At 35.8% G+C, this 22,114-nt stretch overlaps 2 protein-coding genes across 2 annotated transcripts; one reads left to right on the top strand and one right to left on the bottom strand.

Annotated features, from left to right (window-relative positions):
* Positions 1-5,982: 5,982 nt before the first annotated feature.
* LOC6653752 lies at positions 5,983-6,594 on the top strand. Its single transcript, XM_002076028.3, has one exon. It carries the CDS (start codon positions 5,983-5,985, stop codon positions 6,592-6,594), a length of 612 nt encoding a protein of 203 aa, XP_002076064.3.
* Positions 6,595-6,922: 328 nt separating this feature from the next.
* LOC124461630 lies at positions 6,923-7,691 on the bottom strand. The gene is made up of 2 exons (XM_047013137.1): positions 7,660-7,691; positions 6,923-7,514 (listed from the first exon to the last, which is right to left on the bottom strand). Exons 1-2 carry the CDS (start codon positions 7,689-7,691, stop codon positions 6,923-6,925), a joined length of 624 nt encoding a protein of 207 aa, XP_046869093.1.
* Between the last annotated feature and the right edge of the window lie 14,423 nt (positions 7,692-22,114).

The following is a 22,114-nucleotide window of genomic DNA, read 5'->3' as shown; positions in this document are numbered from 1 at the left end:
AAAGAGCTATTAATTCTCATGTCAATGTATCCACGAAAAGATCACCATTTGAACTAATGCTGGGTGTTCAAATGAACAATGGGCCAGAGAATCGGATTCTTAAGTTGTTACAGGAGGAAGTATGCGATAAATTCGATGAAGAGAGACAGTCGATGAGAGCTGCTGCCAAACGGGAAATTACTAAAGCCCAGGAAGCATACAAGAAACAATATGATTCAAAACGCAAGATTGATAACGTATATAAAGTTGGAGATTTGGTAGCGATTCGGCGTACACAGTTTGTTGCGGGTCGCAAGCTTGCGAGTGAATATCTTGGACCGTACGAGGTTATAGCAGCTAAACGATGCGGAAGATACGATGTTAAGAAAGCAGCAGCAGATGTCGAGGGGCCAATGCTCACAGCTACTAGCTCAGACAATATGAAGTATTGGCCGAACAACCAGGATTCGGACGAGTTGTCATCGGGGTCGGATGACTAAGATCAGGATGGCCGAATGTAAGATGTGTGCTGGGTTGCTGGTCGTTTTTGTAGCCCTGGCGAATAAGAGAAGAGGCAGAAAGTCGGCGGGGAGTCGAGAAGTAGCATCGTCAGTGAAAAATTGTCTGCGAGTGAAGCCGAAAGTCGTCGGTAAAATAAGTAGAAGAATCAAGTCGCTTTAAAATGTTGTATTTAATTAAGCCTAATTTCTGAACCCTATTGAACTAATTTGTTTTTGTAAACTGATATAGCATTAAAACTCTCTATTTGTTTTTATACAAATAAAACCATTACATTTGGGGTCTCAACCTCGTTACATTTGGGGTCTCAACCTCGTTACATACATAGGATGCCGATTTTTTTTAGTTAAGCTAGGATTAGGTATAGAAAAAAAACTATAAATTAATTTTTTTTTGTTAGTGTTTTTTTTCGTGTCGAATGGTTAATTATAATAATTAAATATAAGTAAAATTAATTAAATTTTGGAACTATGAAAAGGTAAAGGCAAACGGCAAAGTCAGCAGAAAGAAAAAAAAAACCATACAAAAAAAAAAAAAAAAAAAAAAACAACAACTAAAATCACTTATTTACATACATGGTTAGGATCAATATAAAATTACAGGGTATGCATATTCGGTGTTAGAATATTTTTTTTATCTTTCTTTACTTTCCTTAACAACAGCAATACGAAGAAAGCGCTTTCGACGTTGGAGAATGAAGCTGTAAGTAATATGCACACATTATTTGTTTATGTACAAAAATATTCTTCACCCCTTGCACCTGCCCTTTTTCGTTAAAATCAATAAAATAATATTCCCAACATAAAGCAAAACAAAGAAAAAAAACTCCAACAACAAGCAAAGAGATTTCCCGTTATTATGCGTGGGCAACTCGTTTTTTTGTATGTTCTTTCTTGGCTCAGCCACATTGCTAAATTTTCTGTGCGCCTAGTCTACAGCCGTTGCTAGCGTTAATTCTTGTTTTTTTTATTTTTGAGATACTTTAGCTGAAATAGCGGCACTTCTTGCCGAAGTTCTGTTTTGTTAATAAATTTTGATGATATTCTTTTTGGTCTATTTGTAAGAGCGATCATTTTTTTTATAACTTTAAGTATGATTAATAATCTACATTTTTTTTTTTTCTTAGATAATTAATAAAATTTTATAATGTCTGTTTAAAATTTATCGTTGAATTCATCCATCTACACATGTCTCCCCAGTAAAGAAAAAGGGATCATCTGAAGCTGAAGCTTCAAGCGGCCGATGATCATAGGAAGGGTGATCAAAGGTCAATCACAAATCCACCAGTGATTGCGACTGTAAAAAAAAAATGCATCTTGCATTATCAGCGTAGGGAATTCCATCTTTTGTTTCTATATTCTTTTCTATCTTTTTTTTCTATCTTTGATTTTTTTGTATTCTCTCTCTCTTGTCGCATGCACGCTCACTTTTAATAATATAGCAATGAGAAAAGCAGGCAGGTCGGCGAAATATAATTAATTGTGGTAACTGGGTTTCGGCAGAACTACACCCCCTTGTCGACGAGCTAGTGCCGGAAATTTACAGCGTGCCAGCCGATATCCAGCTACTGCATGACCAGCCCCAACTATACGTTACCCGTTACACCAGCGAGGGCCTACAAAGCGCACTCTGGGAAGTGGAATTCATCCTAAATTCCAGACCGCTTACTTTTGTCTCTCTGGACAGCCAAGACGACGAGGCTATCACCCCTAACCATCTACTACTAGGATCAGCAAGCGGCTATAAACCAGTCTTCGAAACCACACATACCGTACAGCACATGTGGCAAGCTGTACAAGAATTCGCCGATCAATTCTGGCGACGATGGGTACGCGAATACGTTCCAGATTTAGCCAGGCGAGGAAAATGGTTTACGAAGAGACCACCAATAGCAGCTGGAGACGTCGTTGTAATATTGGACGAGACTCTGCCCCGAAATAGATGGCCAAAAGGTATAGTCGAGCAAACAATCCTGGCCAAAGACAACCAGGTGCGTCGAGTGATCATCAGAACTGCCAACGGGACTCTTCAACGGCCCGTGGCTAAAGTAGCTGTATTAGACGTCGGCTGTTTTGGAGCAAAGCAACCCCCTGAAGAGAGCAGCTTTACTGGGGGGGGAATGTTGCCGCCGAAATTCGCTAACTGCCCAGCAGACCCGACGCAGCCACCAATGGGTTAACCCATATCACTCATTCTCTTTCATTTTCATACTTATTCTTAAGCACCAGCCTACGTGCTGGGAAATTAACCGTTGCATCTTGCTCTTTAAGCTTACATGTTAGGTTCTATGCTTGTTACTAAGCGGTGGACAGAACAGTTTGGTTACAACCGCGAGTAAGGGCGATTAATTGATAGCGGCTCGCTTACAAACTGCTCGCATAATAACGACTCGCATACGGCACACACACCATACACACCCCATTAGAAATACACGTGGAAGAAATAAATGAAGTATCACGTGAAAAGTGGAGTGTTTTCTTGTGGGCCCGCTAAAACATCGAACCTTAGCGCCAAACTCAACACCTATATTTAGTCTCTTTATATACATATTTATGATTATCAGTTTTAATTAATACAAGTCACTATCTCAAGAAAGTCTAGCAAATTTCTCTAGTTTAGAAAATAAAACTAAAATTTTATCACTATTTTAGTTCTATCACATATTTCAATAAGGACAAAAACCAAATGGCAGAATTATTTGCCCTGCAATAATTGTGAAAAGGTCATTTACAATAGAATGGTCCGTAAGGGAATGTAATAAAAACTATCATCGCCAAAGGAATTCGATTTAGTTGTCCCAACCTCCAATTGTCAATTGTTAATTACATATATCTATGGGGTGTACCTAAATAGTATGAATATATTCGACATTTATAGATTTCTTATCTCGAGTTCAAATGGCAACAAAGTTGAGTCAACAAAATGCAAAGGCACAGTGGAAATGTTAAGAAGGGGTTTGAATAAAATAAAAAAAATTTCGGGAATATATTTTGAGTTCCTTTACACCAAAGCACAGATAGAGTTTTCAATTGTCAATTCAAAATTAAGATAATTTTAAGTGGAATCGAAATTAAAATTCGCACTCGAAACTCGAATCAAGAAAAACACAATTTTTATTTCTGATAATTTTCTATTATAACAAAATCATGACAATCATTATGTGGTACTAATTTTTATTTTGGCGAAGTATTAGATTTAAAAAAAAAAATGAATTCTTATAGTAGTATCAAAAAAGTGATAAATTTACAAAATTTTTATACCATACACCCATAGGGTGAAATGGTATATTAAAGTCGCCAAAATGTATGTAACAGGCAGAAGGAAGCATCTCCGACCCCACAAAGTATATATATTCTTGATCAGGATCAACAACCGAGTCGATCTAGCCATGTCCGTCTGTCCGTCCGTCCGTCCGTCTGTCCGTATGAACACCTAGATCTCGGAGACTGTAAGAGCTAGAGCCACCAAATTTGGTATGTAGACTCGTGTAGTATGTAGAGTGATCAAGTTTATTTCAAATTTTTGCCACGCCCCTTTCCGCCCCCGCAATTTAAAAAAAAACGTTTATCTCGAAAACTATTCCAGCTAGAGACACCATATTTGGTATATATATTCGCTTAGTAAATGCACACATTTTGTATGTATAAAAATTTTGCCACGCCCTTTTCCGCCCCCGTAATTTGAAAAACTTGATTATCTCCCGTATTTTTTTACCTTATGCAATCAAATTTGGCACACTTAAATTTAATACTAATATCTAGCAAAATACCAAATTTGATCAAAATCGGACAAAAAACAGTCGAGTTATGCATATAAACGTTTTTCCATAAGGCATAAGGCGAAATGTGTTTATCAACACTACCGCAAGCAGAATGATGAAAACTCTGAACGGAAATAAGATAATTATATTCATTAATAATTATTAATTATATTGTTGATTGTATAGAAATAGTCGTCGCAAAAAAGACAATGAATTTTCAGTTTAAATTTAACTTTGTTAAAAATTTCAAATATATTTTAATAAAACAAAATTAAATTACACTCTTTGGCCACACTTTTTAATATTCATCGAAAATACAGAACAAAAGGTTTTAAAACATGTTGAAAACTGAAATATGACTTATTTTGAAGAGGTTAATGTAATTTCCTTAATTAAACAATGTGTTTCTTATTGTTCGTCCAACATTTATAATTTTTTGTGATGCTTTTTAACCTTTTACGTTGTTTAACAACACTAAGACGTAATGCTAAAAGAAAGACAATTTCTTTTTATTCAAATAAGATATTTAAAGCAAACATCGGATGGGAATTGACTGAGCTAGATTCGTATTTAGAATTCTTCAGTCGTTTAAATTTTTAACATTTTATTAAATTAAACCTATCATTTAAACAGGCTCGAGGTCTTAAACATTGTTGATTATTTCAAAGGCAACGGAAAAAATGTTGTTAAATAAAACAATTTAATTTACTGTGAGTCAAAAATCTCAAAAAAATTTGTCCTATACAGTCCTTCAAATTTGATCAAAATCGGACAAAAAACAGTCGAGTTATGCATATAAACGTTTTTCCATAAGGCCGGATTTGGCCGTTGGCTGGTGGGGGCGCTAGGGTGCTCGTATGGTTGAGTGAGCGAGATACTAAGATATGCTTGTAAAAAGCATGTGAAAATGCATTTGTTTAATAAAGTTGAAATGTTTGCTTTACTGGTGTATGGTATACCTAAGTCGGCGAGACGACTTACTTACTTCATTTCTTTTATTACTACCACAAAATCCAATGATTAATAAAAGTAACAAAACTGAAATAATTTAAAAACTGTTTTCTTCTTTGACTAAAATTGTCATTAATTAAGTACACTTCTTGTTGTTTCACAAGAAATGAGTAAAAAATTAAAGGAAAATGTTTCCTATAAGAATATGACTAAGAAAAATGTGTCAAAAATAAAAAACGGAAGATTGAACCAATTCCCAGAAATTATGAACACAGAGTCTCACAAATAGTCTACGAATAATTTTTAACATTCTTCCTTTACTTTTTCTATAAGTTTAAAGATATTTATCCATTTGATTTCAAACTTTCAGGGAATAGACATAAATAGGTATCGAGAAAGAGAGGATTTTCAAAAGGGATTCCTTTTGACCTTCTGTGTCATGTCAATCAAATATAGAAATATTACTTTTGTTTGGCACGATAATAATTTAAAGCATTGTTAGGGAATGGACTGAAATTCTAAAATGCATATTAATTGAATTCCTGGCCCATTGTAAAATGGACTAGCGCCACTCTGTCTGCCAAGTCGTGTTTGACGTACTTTTTTGTGAAACCCATAGATTGAGCTTTACGTTTAGTGGATTGTTCTTTTTTTTTTTTGCAAACTTTCTGCTTATTTCCAATATTAGCCAGCCGCATAGTCAGTGAGAGGAGGAATTCTACCCTTAGTCAAAGCGTTTAAATATCGCATGTAACACGAAAGTTGACAACAAAATGCACTCACTAATGGACATGGACAACGCGACATTGGGATTACTTCGGTCGCCATTTAGTATTGATATACCGCATGCCTTTGTGTATAACGATACACAGAACACAAGGCCAATATTCTGTGGACCGTATATGGAGACGGTGAAGCTATTTGCCCAGGTCTATCATTATGAACTGCAGCTGGATGAGCTTGAGAGTCTGCCCAAGAAGTCGCTTGTTGAGCAGAAAATATCCGATGGCAATTATAATTTATCACTGCATGGAGTTCTGGTAAGATCAGAGATGGAGGAGAGATTACCAAACGAAACGGAGCACAGTTATCCGCTGGAGCTGATGAGAAACTGTGTAATGGTGCCTTTTGCACCCGAATTGCCCAAATGGATGTATGTAGTTTGGCCACTGGGCAGATACATTTGGACATCCCTGTTCTTGGGCATTTTCTATATAGCCTTTCTTATGCGCTGGATACACTGGCGTGAGAAAAGTCTAGCCACCAAATCCATCACACAAAATATGCTCTACGCCATGGCTTTCCTAATGTACAGTCCGAATATGAACATGAATTTGAAGCTCAGTAGACCTTCCGTACGGGTGCTTATATCTATACTCATATAAGCATTCATATTTTGCTCTATGAAATAGTAATTTCCTATGTTTATAACTAAAGTTTTGTTAATTTTACACAATTATAGATTTAACTTTGCAAAATGGTTGCTAGTTGAAAATTTTCGTTTACATATATTTTGATTAAAATGCAATTAAAGTTACCTTATGGTACTTTTACTGTCGCAATTATGTTCAAAGAAAGTTAGGTGGGAGGATTATTATTGTTTTTGTGTCTAACAAGTAAACAAAACTAACAACTTTGTTTTATGTCGTCGCGGTAGAAACTTTTCGTTTAGTTATGTATGTAATCTCCAAGGCCATATATGTAATTACTTTCTTATAAATTCAAGAGTTTTTGCTGCTCATCAAGAAATTGCCACTGATCCTCTGTGACAAAGTAGGCGTGGGTGCAATTAAAGTTGGTTTGATGCTCTGCAAATATCCCACTATCGACTGGCCTTAGAAGTTTTACAAACTCCTCCGGCAATTCCTTGTGAAGTTGCAATAAGAATTCCAGCTCATAATCGATAATCATCACAGGTAATTGGTCACGTATTAGATCATCCATTGTATTGATCTGGGCATGAAAGAGATTAACAGTCAAAATACTACCAAGTGTCTTTTTGCCAATGCTTAACCACAAAAGTTCCAGCAAAATTAAGGCCACAAATGCTCCAAGTACAAAAAACCACACCATGAAATCGAAAGGTTGCAGAGGATAAAAGTACGTTGAAACAGATATCGAAGTGGGCACTACCAGACACCACTGCACCACCAACAGAGGGTAGCTCTTCTCGATCCCTTCGTCTGGCATAAACAAGGCATAAGCATGGGCTAGAAATTCCACACGTCGATCTCGTACCAATTGCAAGGCTTGTTTCATATTAATTGCTTTGCCCCCCAAGGCATCGGGGGGCTCAGCATAACCACTGAGAAGTAGAAATGTCGTCCAAGTAAGACTTTATTATACACCTCCATAATGGGATCATCCACTACGGTGGTGAATACAAAACTCATATGATTTCTCCTTGCCGGGGCCCTTATCATACGCAATTCCCTATTGTTGTTGATCACCGTTTGAGTAGCAGTTGCTCCGAATGCTTCATCTACGATACGTATAAACTGATCCAATTCAGGCACTCGTTGTTTTTGACTCACAAACCAAACAATCTCCTGAAACGCATTGAAGGCAGCAAATGGACGCAACAAATTATGAACATACTGAAGATTCCAATCTGCGATAGGTCCAATTAGAAAGCCAAGTAGAAGTGATTTCAAGAAAAACGAGTAGCACATGACCATCGCCATGAAGTTACACAGTTTAATGACTGAAATTATAACCAAAACTTCTAAGGCCAGTCGATAGTGGGATATTTGCAGAGCATCAAACCAACTTTAATTGCACCCACGCCTACTTTGTCACAGAGGATCAGTGGCAATTTCTTGATGAGCAGCAAAAACTGGATTCATCTTTGTGGCGCTACATAGAGTATTATACATTTCGTATACACTCTTCGGGACTGTTGAATTTTTATACACGCAGTTGTTTTGAAACGGCTCTATATGCTGGACTAGTGACCCGTCTGCCGGCCAATAGTGAGTACACTTCAGCTGGCCTAGCCCACTTGGCCATTGCTTTCATTTATCTTTTGGTTATGTGTGTCCTGGGTGGAATTGTGTTCAGCTTGGAAATACTCCACGCAAGAGTTTCGGAACGCAAGAAAGTATTTTAAGAAAGTATATTACAAAATTTAAATAAACAATAACCAAATTGTGTGTGGGCTAAACAGAAGATGTTTGTTTTTGCATATATTTCGATTCGAGATTCCAGTAATCTGCAGATTTTTAACTAGTTGGGAATTGTAGAGAAAACATAAATGTGTTCCTAGCTACTGACTAAAAAAATTGCAATTTAAAGTTACAGACACTATTGCCTTCTCTTTCACTCTCTATCATGACTCTCTTACTCACACTTACAATTAGTGATGACAGACGTGAGCAATTTTATTATCAGTGTTGTATTATTTGTTTATCGACTATTTAGTAATCGAACTAATAACAATCGATCAATAGATTAAAAGTTTGTCAATTATATGCCGATTAATCGGATGTTTCAGCGTTACCAAATTTTCCACATATGCTAAATATATATAGCAGAGTTTTTATTTATCTCATATTATACAAATGGTTTCGGAAATTGGGAATAGAAAAAAAAAATATTTGCTAAAATGTATTTGTTGTTCAAACTTTCGAAAACTTATCTAAAAACTTTAGGTTATCCAGAGCTACGTAAAATATCAAGAGGCTCTCGGTACAATTGGTCTTTACACAAATACAATAGGCGATAGTCATATATACCAACAGAAACAGAGAAATTAAATAATTCCATGCATATTTGGACATATTGGTCCATGGACAGTTAGCCCAAAAATGTCCCTTTAATAGATCGGCCGAAAATCAATTGAATAATATATTCGCTACACTCACAAATCCTAATCGCCGTTACGCACATGTAAAACCGAGACCGTTTACCATCCGAATACAAAGTGGAAATCATCATTCAAATCTTTTGGAGCGACAAAAATCGCCCAGAATGAGGGTGTCGTCCAGAATTGGGAGCAGCACTTAGAGAAGAAAAAAGCCAAACTATTAAGAAAAAAAACGAAACACCATCACAAACAAAATTGGCGCCAATATGACTTTGTTATAATCGTATTGTGGTAGTCAAGGAGTCACAAAATTGGTGTGGATCTAGGGTTTTTTGATACATTTTTAATATAATGGAGATATAATGAATAAGGAAAAATAAAGGAAGTAAGACTTTACTAAACCTCAGAGACGGCAGAGTCTTTAAATAGAAAAAAAATGCAAATCCTTAATACCAATGACATATCTTGCTAAAACTGTCGATTAGCTTTAAATGGTGTGGCAGCGAAGTTAAATGCCTTACTGCATAGCCATGCACGATGAAAAACAAAAAAGGGGGAGAAATATCCCAATGGATTAATGGACTCGTTTTTGAAATTAAGATCTATTTCTCGGCACGTAGCAGTAGCAACAAACTAGTTGGCTTATCGTGGCATAAAGACGGCAGTTACAATGTCGAGTCGCTGGTCGAAACTGACAACTAAATTCAAAGGCGCGGAGGAGCTGAAAAAGATCCCAGCAAGGGTGTCCAATGTAAAAAGTTCGCAAATGGTTATTAATTTTTATATTGATTCTTTGGCTCGTTTCGACGACTTTTTTTAATAAAATACTAAACGTTAACGTTCTAACTATGAACTTGAGGACTCTTTATGTTCTAACGAGGGAAACACTCATGCACTCAAATACAAAGCTGAAAAAACAGAATCAGAATCGGTACAGAATCACCAGAAGCATCAACAACACCGTCGAAATTGGCGTCATTAAAACTAATTTGTTTATGGTTTTACCATGGCAATAAGCAACAGTCAACAGAAATGGTTCGGACCTAAAACATAAATTCAGTATTTACGCGTTTAAAATGATGCATCTTGCAATTATGGGATCGAGTAGAAAACTGGCTATCCACTGAAAACGACGTGAAGCAGAAAAGCCAAAAACCTTACTGACTTAGAAGTATGGCTATGCTTATTGGATAAATTGTTGGAAGTTCGGAAATACAATGACTAAGGAAAATGCTTTGAACGATACTCGCCCAACGTCGGTGTCAATCACATCTCCTAAAAGGCCGATGGCGCTGTTGGAATGTGGACCTCAGATAGAAATAAACACTTTTAAACTTTAATGTGGATGAATAGGGAATAAAATGATTTAAATTTAAATTGAGGACAAAAATTAAGGAATAAATTTGATTCTATTGCAACGACTTAACAAAATAGAATGAGCTCTAGGCTCTTCAGGTTCCTCTATTTATACCGTTTCTGTCTGTCAAAGCCAACTAGATGTATATGTATAAGTAAATGCCATTGGAATTGTAAGTGTTGCTAAGAGAGTGAACTTAAAAGTCGCTTACAACACTACTAACACTTTTTCTTAGCACTGGCAGCTCAATTGTTATCGATATAATATAATTTTTTCTCCCAACACTGAGGTGATATTAAATTTAAAAGTCTTGTTGGTTGCTAAAATTTCAGTCTGATTTTTTATTTACCTTTGCAAATGGTATATATTCCTGATCAGCCTGAAAATCTAAGATTATCCGTCCGTCTGTGCAAATCAACTTCACGCCTCCATTTTGAAGCCTATTGGAAGTAGAGTTGGAGTATTCAACTTGAAATTTTTTAGTGTTTGGTTTTTTGTGTAAGACATCGAATCCCCAAATTATGGAAAGATTAGATACATACCTACATATGTACATATGTATGTATGAACACATGTTACAGTCAATATAAATTAGCTCTGCTTAAACGCCGACCAGCAGCCTACCTCGGAATCAACAGAGCAGCTGAGCTCACACACATACAAAAGTATTGCTAGTACTTCATTCTGTATGAACGAATCTTTTGCTTCGGCAAACGGGAGTGACCGAAGATTTTTGTTTGTTCCGAAGGAGTTATCGTCTGTTTACTCACAATCACACTTTTCGATAGTGTGTGATTGAGTGGCTGTTAATATTTCTGTCGTCACCAAAACATATAATTTTTCTAAGTTCTTGGAAAAAATTCAGAAAAAAAAATTCAAAATTTATAACAGAGCAAATGGAAAATGGAACCTTTACTTTGTCCAGCAAACGCAAAGGACGCAGTGCGATTTGAGAAACTGCAATCAATATTGAAATAAAGATTTCAGCCAACCGCTCTAACCGATGGATTTGCCTACCAAATTTGGGCAACTAAATAAAGCGCAATATTACATAAAAAACTGGCGTCTAATTATTTGGTTAGAGGGCTCGGGATAAACATACATACATATGTTTGAACTAGCGAACTTTTTTTTGGATCCAATCCCCGTCGACGGACTTCGGGTCAACAGACATCTCGAGTTAAATGCATTTAAAATTGACCTGTCTTAATTTATCTCATATTACAAAAATGGTTTCGGAAATTACGAAATACTTTTCTGCTACTACTAGATTAAAAATTTTGGATTGCGTTTTCCACAACACATAAAAAAATATTTTTATTTGCGGAAAAGGAGGGAAAATATTTGCTAAAATATATTTGTTGTTTAAACTTTCGGCGCATTGTCTAAAAAGCTTATATCCAAAGCTAAGAAAATGTCAAGAGGCTCTCCGTGCAATTGGATTTTACACAAATACAATAGACGATAGTCCATGAGTGAACTTGGAAACAGAGAACTTACAGTTAAAAGGTTACCGATGTAGTGGACAAATAAAACATTAAAACAAAAATCGCCCAGAATGAGGGAATCGTCCAGAATTGGAAGCAGCAGTTGAAGAAAAAATGGGAATATTTAAAACAAAAAACGAAACACCATCACAAACAAAATTGGCGCCAATATGACTTTGTTATAATCGTATTATGGTAGTCAAAGAGTCACAAAATTGGTGTGGACGCAGGGTTTTTGATACATTTTTGATTTAATGGAATTATAATGAATAAGGAAAAAGTAAAGAAAGGAAATAAGACTTTACCAAACCTCAGAGACGGCAGAGTCCTTAAATAGAAAGAAAATGTAAATCTTTAATACCAATGACATAATGGTGTGGCAGTGAACCTGCCTTACTGCATAGCCATGCACGAGGGAGAACAAAAAAGGAGGAGAAATGTTGATCCCAATGGATTTAGGGACTCTTTTTTAAAATTTAAATCAATTTATCGGCACGTAGCAGTAGCAACAAACTAGTGGGCTTATCGTGATATAAAGAAGGCAGTTACAACGCCGAGTCACTGGTCGAAAGGTAAAACTGACAATTAAATTCAAAGGCGCGGAGGAGCTGAAGAAGATCCCAGCAAGGGTGGCCAATGTAAAAAACTCGCAAATGGTTATTAATTTCTATATTGATTCTTTGCCTCTGCAATCCACTGGGAGCGTTTTTGCATTCGATTTGAAACACAACTTTGACATTAAGAAAGAATAAAAGGTAAAGAACACAAAAGGTGGGCATTTATTGTTTAAAATTTTAGCTATGCTTATTGGATAAATTGTTGGAAGTTCGGAATACAATGAATAAGGAAAATGCTTTGAACGATACTCGCCCAACGTCGGTGTCAATCACATCTCCTAAAAGGCCTATGGCGCTGTTGGAATGTGGACCTCAGATAGATAAGCACTTTAAAACTTTAATGTGGATGAATAGGGAATAAAATGATTTTAATTTAAATTGAGGACAAAAATGAAAGAATAAATTTGATTCTATCGCAACGACTTAACAAAATAGAATGAGCTCTAGGCTCTTCAGGTTCCTCTATTTATACCGTTTCTGTCTGTCAAAGCCAACTAGATGTATATGTATAAGTAAATGCCATTGGAACTGTAAGTGTTGATAAGAGAGTAAACTTAAAAGTCGCTTACAACACTACTAACACTTTTTCTTAGCACTGGCAGCTCAATTGTTATCGATATAATTTTTTCTCCCAACACTGAGGTGATATTATTTTGGAAGCCTATTGGAAGTAGAGTTGGAGTATTAAACTTGAAATTTTTTAGTGTTTTGGTTTTTTGTGTAAGACATCGAATCCCCAAATTATGGAAAGATTAGATACATACCTACATATGTACATATGTATGTATGAACACATGTTACAGTCAATATAAATTAGCTCTGCTTAAACGCCGACAGCAGCCTACCTCGGAATCAACAGAGCAGCTGAGCTCACACACATACAAAAGTATTGCTAGTACTTCATTCTGCATGAACGAATCTTTTGCTTCGGCAAACGGGAGTGACCGAAGATTTTTGTTTGTTCCGAAGGAGTTATCGACTGTTTACTCACAATCACACTTTTCGATAGTGTGTGATTGAGTGGCGAGTGTTAATATTTCTGTCGTCACCAAAACATAATTTTTCTAAGTTCTTGGAAAAAATTCAGAAAAAAAAATTCAAAATTTATAACAGAGGAAATGGAAAATGGAACCTTTACTTTGTCCAACTGCAATCAATATTGAAATAAAGATTTCAGCCAATCGCTCAAACCGATGGATTTGCCTACCAAATTTGGGCAACTAAATAAAGCGCAATATTACATAAAAAACTGGCGTCTAATTATTTGGTTAGAGGGCTCGGGATAAACATACATACATATGTTTGAACTAGCGAACTTTTTTTTGGAGCCAACCCCCGTCGATGGACTTCGGGTCAACAGACATCTCGAGTTAAATGCATTTAAAATTGACCTGTCTTAATTTATCTCATATTACAAAAATCGTTTCGGAAATTACGAAATACTTTTCTGCTACTACTACATTAAAAATTTTGAATTGCGTTTTCCACAACACATAAAAAAAATATTTTTATTTGCGGAAAAGGAGGGAAAATATTTGCTAAAATATATTTGTTGTTTAAACTTTCGAAAACTTGTCTAAAAAGCTTATATTCAGAGCTAAGAAAATGTCAAGAGGCTCTCCGTTCAATTGGATTTTACACAAATACAATAGACGATAGTCCATGAATGAACTTGGAAACGGAGAAATTAAAGTTAAAAGATCACCGATGTAGTGGACAAATAAAACATTAAAACAAAAATCGCCCAGAATGAGGGAATCGTCCAGAATTGGAAGCAACAGTTGAAGAAAAAATGGGAATATTTAAAACAAAAACGAAACACCATCACAAACAAAATTGGCGCCAATATGACTTTGTTATAATCGTATTATGGTAGTCAAAAAGAGTCACAAAATTGGTGTGGACGCAGGGTTTTTGATACATTTTTGATTTAATGGAATTATAATGAATAAGGAAAAAGTAAAGAAAGGAAGTAAGTACCAAACCTCAGAGACGGCAGAGTCCTTAAATAGAAAGAAAATGTAAATCTTTATTACCAATGACATAATGGTGTGGCAGTGAACCTGCCTTACTGCATAGCCATGCACGAGGGAGAACAAAAAAGGAGGAGAAATGTTGATCCCAATGGATTTAGGGACTCTTTTTTAAAATTTAAATCAATTTATCGGCACGTAGCAGTAGCAACAAACTAGTGGGCTTATCGTGAATAAAGAAGGCAGTTACAACGCCGAGTCACTGGTCGAAAGGTAAAACTGACAATTAAATTCAAAGGCGCGGAGGAGCTGAAGAAGATCCCAGCAAGGGTGGCCAATGTAAAAAACTCGCAAATGGTTATTAATTTCTATATTGATTCTTTGCCTCTGCAATCCACTGGGAGCGTTTTTGCATTCGATTTGAAACACGCCTTTGACATTAAGAAAGAAAAAAAGGTAAAGAACACAAAAGGTGGGCATTTATTGTTTAAAATTTTTAGCTATGCTTATTGGATAAATTGTTGGAAGTTCGGAAATACAATGAATAAGGAAAATGCTTTGAACGATACTCGCGCAACGTCGGTGTCAATCACATCTCGTAAAAGGCCTATGGCGCGAAGTTCGGAAATACAATGAATAAGGAAAATGCTTTTAACGATACTCGCCCAACGTCGGTGTCAATCACATCTCCTAAAAGGCCTATGGCGCTGTTGGAATGTGGACCTCAGATAGATAAGCACTTTAAAACTTTAATGTGGATGAATAGGGAATAAAATGATTTTAATTTAGATTGGGGACAAAAATGAAAGAATAAATTTGATTATATCGCAACGACTTAACAAAATAGAATGACCTCTAGCTCTTCAGGTTCCTCTATTTATACCGTTTCTGTCTGTCAAAGCCAACTAGATGTATATGTATAAGTAAATGCCATTGGAATTGTAAGTGTTGATAAGAGAGTAAACTTAAAAGTCGCTTACAATACTACTAAAACTTTTTCTTAGCACTGGCAGCTCAATTGTTATCGATATAATTTTTTCTCCCAATACTGAGGTGATATTATTTTTGGAAGCCTATTGGAAGTAGAGTTGGAGTATTCAACTTGAAATTTTTTAGTGTTTTGGTTTTTTGTGTAAGACATCGAATCCCCAAATTATGGAAAGATTAGATACATACCTACATATGTACATATGTATGTATGAACACATGTTACAGTCAATATAAATTAGCTCTGCTTAAACGCCGACAGCAGCCTACCTCGGAATCAACAGAGCAGCTGAGCTCACACACATACAAAAGTATTGCTAGTACTTCATTCTGTATGAACGAATCTTTTGCTTCGGCAAACGGGAGTGACCGAAGATTTTTGTTTGTTCCGAAGGAGTTATCGTCTGTTTACTCACAATCACACTTTTCGATAGTGTGTGATTGAGTGGCTGTTAATATTTCTGTCGTCACCAAAAAATATAATTTTTCTAAGTTCTTGGAAAAAATTCAGAAAAAAAAATTCAAAATTTATAACAGAGCAAATGGAAAATGGAACCTTTACTTTGTCCAGCAAACGCAAAGGACGCAGTGCGATTTGAGAAACTGCAATCAATATTGAAATAAAGATTTCAGCCAACCGCTCTAACCAATGGATTTGCCTACCAAATTTGGGCAACTAAATAAAGCGCAATATTACATAAAAACTGGCATCTAATTATTTGGTTAGAGGGCTCGGGATAAACATACATACATATGTTTGAACTAGCGAACTTTTTTTTGGAGCCAACCACCGTCGACGGACTTCGGGTCAACAGACATCTCGAGTTAAATGCATTTAAAATTGACCTGTCTTAATTTATCTCATATTACAATAATGGTTTCGGAAATTACGAAATACTTTTCTGCTACTACTAGATTAAAAATTTTGGATTGCGTTTTCCACAACACATAAAAAAATATTTTTATTTGCGGAAAAGGAGGGAAAATATTTGCTAAAATATATTTGTTGTTTAAACTTTCGAAAACTTGTCTAAAAAGCTTGGTATATTCAGAGCTAAGTAAAATGTCAAGAGGCTCTCCGTTCAATTGGATTTTACACAAATACAATAGACGATAGTCCATGAATGAACTTGGAAACGGAGAAATTAAAGTTAAAAGATCACCGATGTAGTGGACAAATAAAACATTAAACAAAAATCGCCCAGAATGAGGGAATCGTCCAGAATTGGAAGCAGCAGTTGAAGAAAAAATGGGAATATTTAAAACAAAAAACGAAACACCATCACAAACAAAATTGGCGCCAATATGACTTTGTTATAATCGTATTATGGTAGTCAAAGAGTCACAAAATTGGTGTGGACGCAGGGTTTTTGATACATTTTTGATTTAATGGAATTATAATGAATAAGGAAAAAGTAAAGAAAGGAAGTAAGACTTTACCAAACCTCAGAGACGGCAGAGTCCTTAAATAGAAAGAAAATGTAAATCTTTAATACCAATGACATAATGGTGTGGCAGTGAACCTGCCTTACTGCATAGCCATGCACGAGGGAGAACAAAAAGGAGGAGAAATGTTGATCCCAATGGATTTAGGGACTCTTTTTTAAAATTTAAATCAATTTATCGGCACGTAGCAGTAGCAACAAACTAGTGGGCTTATCGTGATATAAAGAAGGCAGTTACAACGCCGAGTCACTGGTCGAAAGGTAAAACTGACAATTAAATTCAAAGGCGCGGAGGAGCTGAAGAAGATCCCAGCAAGGGTGGCCAATGTAAAAAACTCGCAAATGGTTATTAATTTCTATATTGATTCTTTGCCTCTGCAATCCACTGGGAGCGTTTTTGCATTCGATTTGAAACACGCCTTTGACATTAAGAAAGAAAAAAAGGTAAAGAACACAAAAGGTGGGCATTTATTGTTTAAAATTTTTAGCTATGCTTATTGGATAAATTGTTGGAAGTTCGGAAATACAATGAATAAGGAAAATGCTTTGAACGATACTCGCGCAACGTCGGTGTCAATCACATCTCGTAAAAGGCCTATGGCGCGAAGTTCGGAAATACAATGAATAAGGAAAATGCTTTTAACGATACTCGCCCAACGTCGGTGTCAATCACATCTCCTAAAAGGCCTATGGCGCTGTTGGAATGTGGACCTCAGATAGATAAGCACTTTAAAACTTTAATGTGGATGAATAGGGAATAAAATGATTTTAATTTAGATTGGGGACAAAAATGAAAGAATAAATTTGATTATATCGCAACGACTTAACAAAATAGAATGACCTCTAGCTCTTCAGGTTCCTCTATTTATACCGTTTCTGTCTGTCAAAGCCAACTAGATGTATATGTATAAGTAAATGCCATTGGAACTGTAAGTGTTGATAAGAGAGTAAACTTAAAAGTCGCTTACAACACTACTAACACTTTTTCTTAGCACTGGCAGCTCAATTGTTATCGATATAATTTTTTCTCCCAACACTGAGGTGATATTATTTTTGGAAGCCTATTGGAAGTAGAGTTGGAGTATTCAACTTGAAATTTTTTAGTGTTTTGGTTTTTTGTGTAAGACATCGAATCCCCAAATTATGGAAAGATACATACCTACATATGTACATATGTATGTATGAACACATGTTACAGTCAATATAAATTAGCTCTGCTTAAACGCCGACAGCAGCCTACCTCGGAATCAACAGAGCAGCTGAGCTCACACACATACAAAAGTATTGCTAGTACTTCATTCTGTATGAACGAATCTTTTGCTTCGGCAAACGGGAGTGACCGAAGATTTTTGTTTGTTCCGAAGGAGTTATCGTCTGTTTACTCACAATCACACTTTTCGATAGTGTGTGATTGAGTGGCGAGTGTTAATATTTCTGTCGTCACCAAAACATAAAATTTTTCTAAGTTCTTGGAAAAAATTCAGGAAAATAATACAAAATTTATAACAGAACAAAACGAAAATGGAACCTTTACTTTGTCCAGCAAACGCAAAGGACGCAGTGCGATTTGAGAAACTGCAATCAATATTGAAATAAAGATTTCAGCCAACCGATCTAACCGATGGATTTGCCTACCAAATTTGGGCAACTAAATAAAGCGCAATATTACATAAAAAACTGGCGTCTAATTATTTGGTTAGAGGGCTCGTGATAAACATACATACATATGTTTGTCCCGAGCGAACTTTATTTTGGAGCCAACCCCCGTCAACGGACTTCGGGTCAACAGACATCTCGAGTTAAATGCATTTAAAATTGACCTGTCTTAAATTATCTCATATTACAAAAATGGTTTCGAAAATTACGAAATACTTTTCTGCTACTACTACATTAAAAATTTTGGATTGCGTTTTCCACAACACATAAAAAAATATTTTTATTTGCGGAAAAGGAGGGAAAATATTTGCTAAAATATATTTGTTGTTTAAAATTTCGAAAACTTGTCTAAAAAGCTTGGTATATTCAGAGCTAAGTAAAATGTCAAGAGGCTCTCCGTTCAATTGGATTTTACACAAATACAGATAGTCCATGAGTGAACTTGGAAACAGAGAAATTAAAGTTAAAAGGTCACCGATGTAATGGACAAATAAAACATTAAAACAAAAATCGCCCAGAATGAGGGAATCGTTGAAGTAGAAGAAAAAATGGGAATATTTAAAACAAAAAACGAAACACCATCACAAACAAAATTGGCGCCAATATGACTTTGTTATAATCGTTTTAAGGTAGTCAAAGTGTCACAAAATTGGTGTGGACGCAGGGTTTTTGATACATTTTTGATTTAATGGAATTATAATGAATAAGGAAAAAGTAAAGAAAGGAAGTAAGACTTTACAAACCTCAGAGACGGCAGAGTCCTTAAATAGAAAGAAAATGTAAATCTTTAATACCAATGGCATAATGGTGTGGCAGTGAACCTGCCTTACTGCATAGCCATGCACGAGGGAGAACAAAAAAGGAGGAGAAATGTTGATCCCAATGGATTTATGGACTCTTTTTAAAATTTAAATCAATTTATCGGCACGTAGCAGTAGCAACAAACAAGTGGGCTTATCGTGAAAAAAGAAGGCAGTTACAACGCCGAGTCACTGGTCGAAAGGTAAAACTGACAATTAAATTCAAAGGCGCGGAGGAGCTGAAGAAGACCCAGCAAGGGTGGCCAATGTAAAAAACTCGCAAATGGTTATTAATTTCTATATTGATTCTTTGCCTCTGCAATCCACTGAGAGCGTTTTTGCATTCGATTTGAAACACGACTTTGACATTAAGAAAGAAAAAAAGGTAAAGAACACAAAAGGTGGGCATTTATTGTTTAAAATTTTTAGCTATGCTTATTGGATAAATCGTTGGAAGTTCGGAAATACAATGAATAAGGAAAATGCTTTGAACGATACTCGCGCAACGTCGGTGTCAATCACATCTCCTAAAAGGCCTATGACGCGAAGTTCGGAAATACAATGAATAAGGAAAATGCTTTGAACGATACTCGCCCAACGTCGGTGTCAATCACAACTCCTAAAAGGCCTATGGCGCTGTTGGAATGTGGACCTCAGATAGATAAACACTTTAAAACTTTAATGTGGATGAATAGGGAATAAAATGATTTTAATTTAAATTGGGGACAAAAATGAAAGAATAAATTTGATTCTATCGCAACGACTTAACAAAATAGAATGAGCTCTAGCTCTTCAGGTTCCTCTATTTATACCGTTTCTGTCTGTCAAAGCCAACTAGATGTATATGTATAAGTAAATGCCATTGGAATTGTAAGTGTTGATAAGAGAGTAAACTTAAAAGTCGCTTACAATACTACCTTTTTCTTAGCACTGGCAGCTCAATTGTTATCGATATATTTTTTTCTCCCAACACTGAGCTGATATTATTTTTGGAAGCCTATTGGAAGTAGAGTTGGAGTATTCAACTTGAAATTTTTTAGTGTTTTGGTTTTTTGTGTAAGACATCGAATCCCCAAATTATGGAAAGATTAGATACATACCTACATATGTACATATGTATGAACACATGTTACAGTCAATATAAATTAGCTCTGCTTAAACGCCGACAGCAGCCTACCTCGGAATCAACAGAGCAGCTGAGCTCACACACATACAAAAGTATTGCTAGTACTTCATTCTGTATGAACGAATCTTTTGCTTCGGCAAACGGGAGTGACCGAAGATTTTTGTTTGTTCCGAGGGAGTTATCGTCTGTTTACTCACAATCACACTTTTCGATAGTGTGTGATTGAGTGGCGAGTGTTAATATTTCTGTCGTCACCAAAACATATAATTTTTCTAAGTTCTTGGAAAAAATTCAGGAAAATAATTCAAAATTTATAACAGAGCAAATGGAAAATGGAACCTTTACTTTGTCCAGCAAACGCAAAGGACGCAGTGCGATTTGAGAAACTGCAATCAATATTGAAATAAAGATTTCAGCCAACCGATCTAACCGATGGATTTGCCTACCAAATTTGGGCAACTAAATAAAGCGCAATATTACATAAAAAACTGGCGTCTAATTATTTGGTTAGAGGGCTCGTGATAAACATACATACATATGTTTGTCCCGAGCGAACTTTATTTTGGAGCCAACCCCCGTCGACGGACTTCGGGTCAACAGACATCTCAAGTTAAATGCATTTAAAATTGACATGTCTTAATTTATCTCATATTACAAAAATGGTTTCGGAAATTACGAAATACTTTTCTGCTACTGCTACATTAAAAATTTTGGATTGCGTTTTCCACAACACATAAAAAAAATATTTTTATTTGCGGAAAAGGAGGGAAAATATTTGCTAAAATATATTTGTTGTTTAAACTTTCGGCGTCTTGTCTAAAAAGCTTATATCCAAAGCTAAGAAAATGTCAAGAGGCTCTCCGTGCAATTGGATTTTACACAAATACAATAGACGATAGTCCATGAGTGAACTTGGAAACAGAGAACTTACAGTTAAAAGGTTACCTATGTAGTGGACAAATAAAACATTAAAACAAAAATCGCCCAGAATGAGGAAATCGTCCAGAATTGGAAGCAGCAGTTGAAGAAAAAATGGGAATATTTAAAACAAAAAACGAAACAGCATCACAAACAAAATTGGCGCCAATATGACTTTGTTATAATCGTATTATGGTAGTCAAAGAGTCACAAAATTGGTGTGGACGCAGGGTTTTTGATACATTTTTGATTTAATGGAATTATAATAAGGAAAAAGTAAAGAAAGGAAGTAAGACTTTACCAAACCTCAGAGACGGCAGAGTCCTTAAATAGAAAGAAAATGTAAATCTTTAATACCAATGACATAATGGTGTGGCAGTGAACCTGCCTTACTGCATAGCCATGCACTAGGGAGAACAAAAAAGGAGGATAAATGTTAATCCCAATGAATTTATGGACTCTTTTTTAAAATTTGAACTAGTGGGCTTATCGTGATATAAAGAAGGCAGTTACAACGCCGAGTCACTGGTCGAAAGGTAAAACTGACAATTAAATTCAAAGGCGCGGAGGAGCTGAAAAAGATCCCAGCAAGGGTGGCCAATGTAAAAAATTCGCAAATGGTTAATAATTTCTATATTGATTCTTTGCCTCGGCAATCCACTGGGAGCGTTTTTGCATTCGATTTGAAAAACGACTTTGACATTAAGAAAGAAAAAAAAGTAAAGAACACAAAA

Source organism: Drosophila willistoni, unplaced genomic scaffold (assembly GCF_018902025.1).
Source record: "Drosophila willistoni isolate 14030-0811.24 unplaced genomic scaffold, UCI_dwil_1.1 Seg570, whole genome shotgun sequence".
In the NCBI taxonomy this organism is placed as follows: Eukaryota; Metazoa; Arthropoda; class Insecta; order Diptera; family Drosophilidae; genus Drosophila; species Drosophila willistoni.
This window is presented reverse-complemented; position numbering and strand designations above follow the sequence as displayed.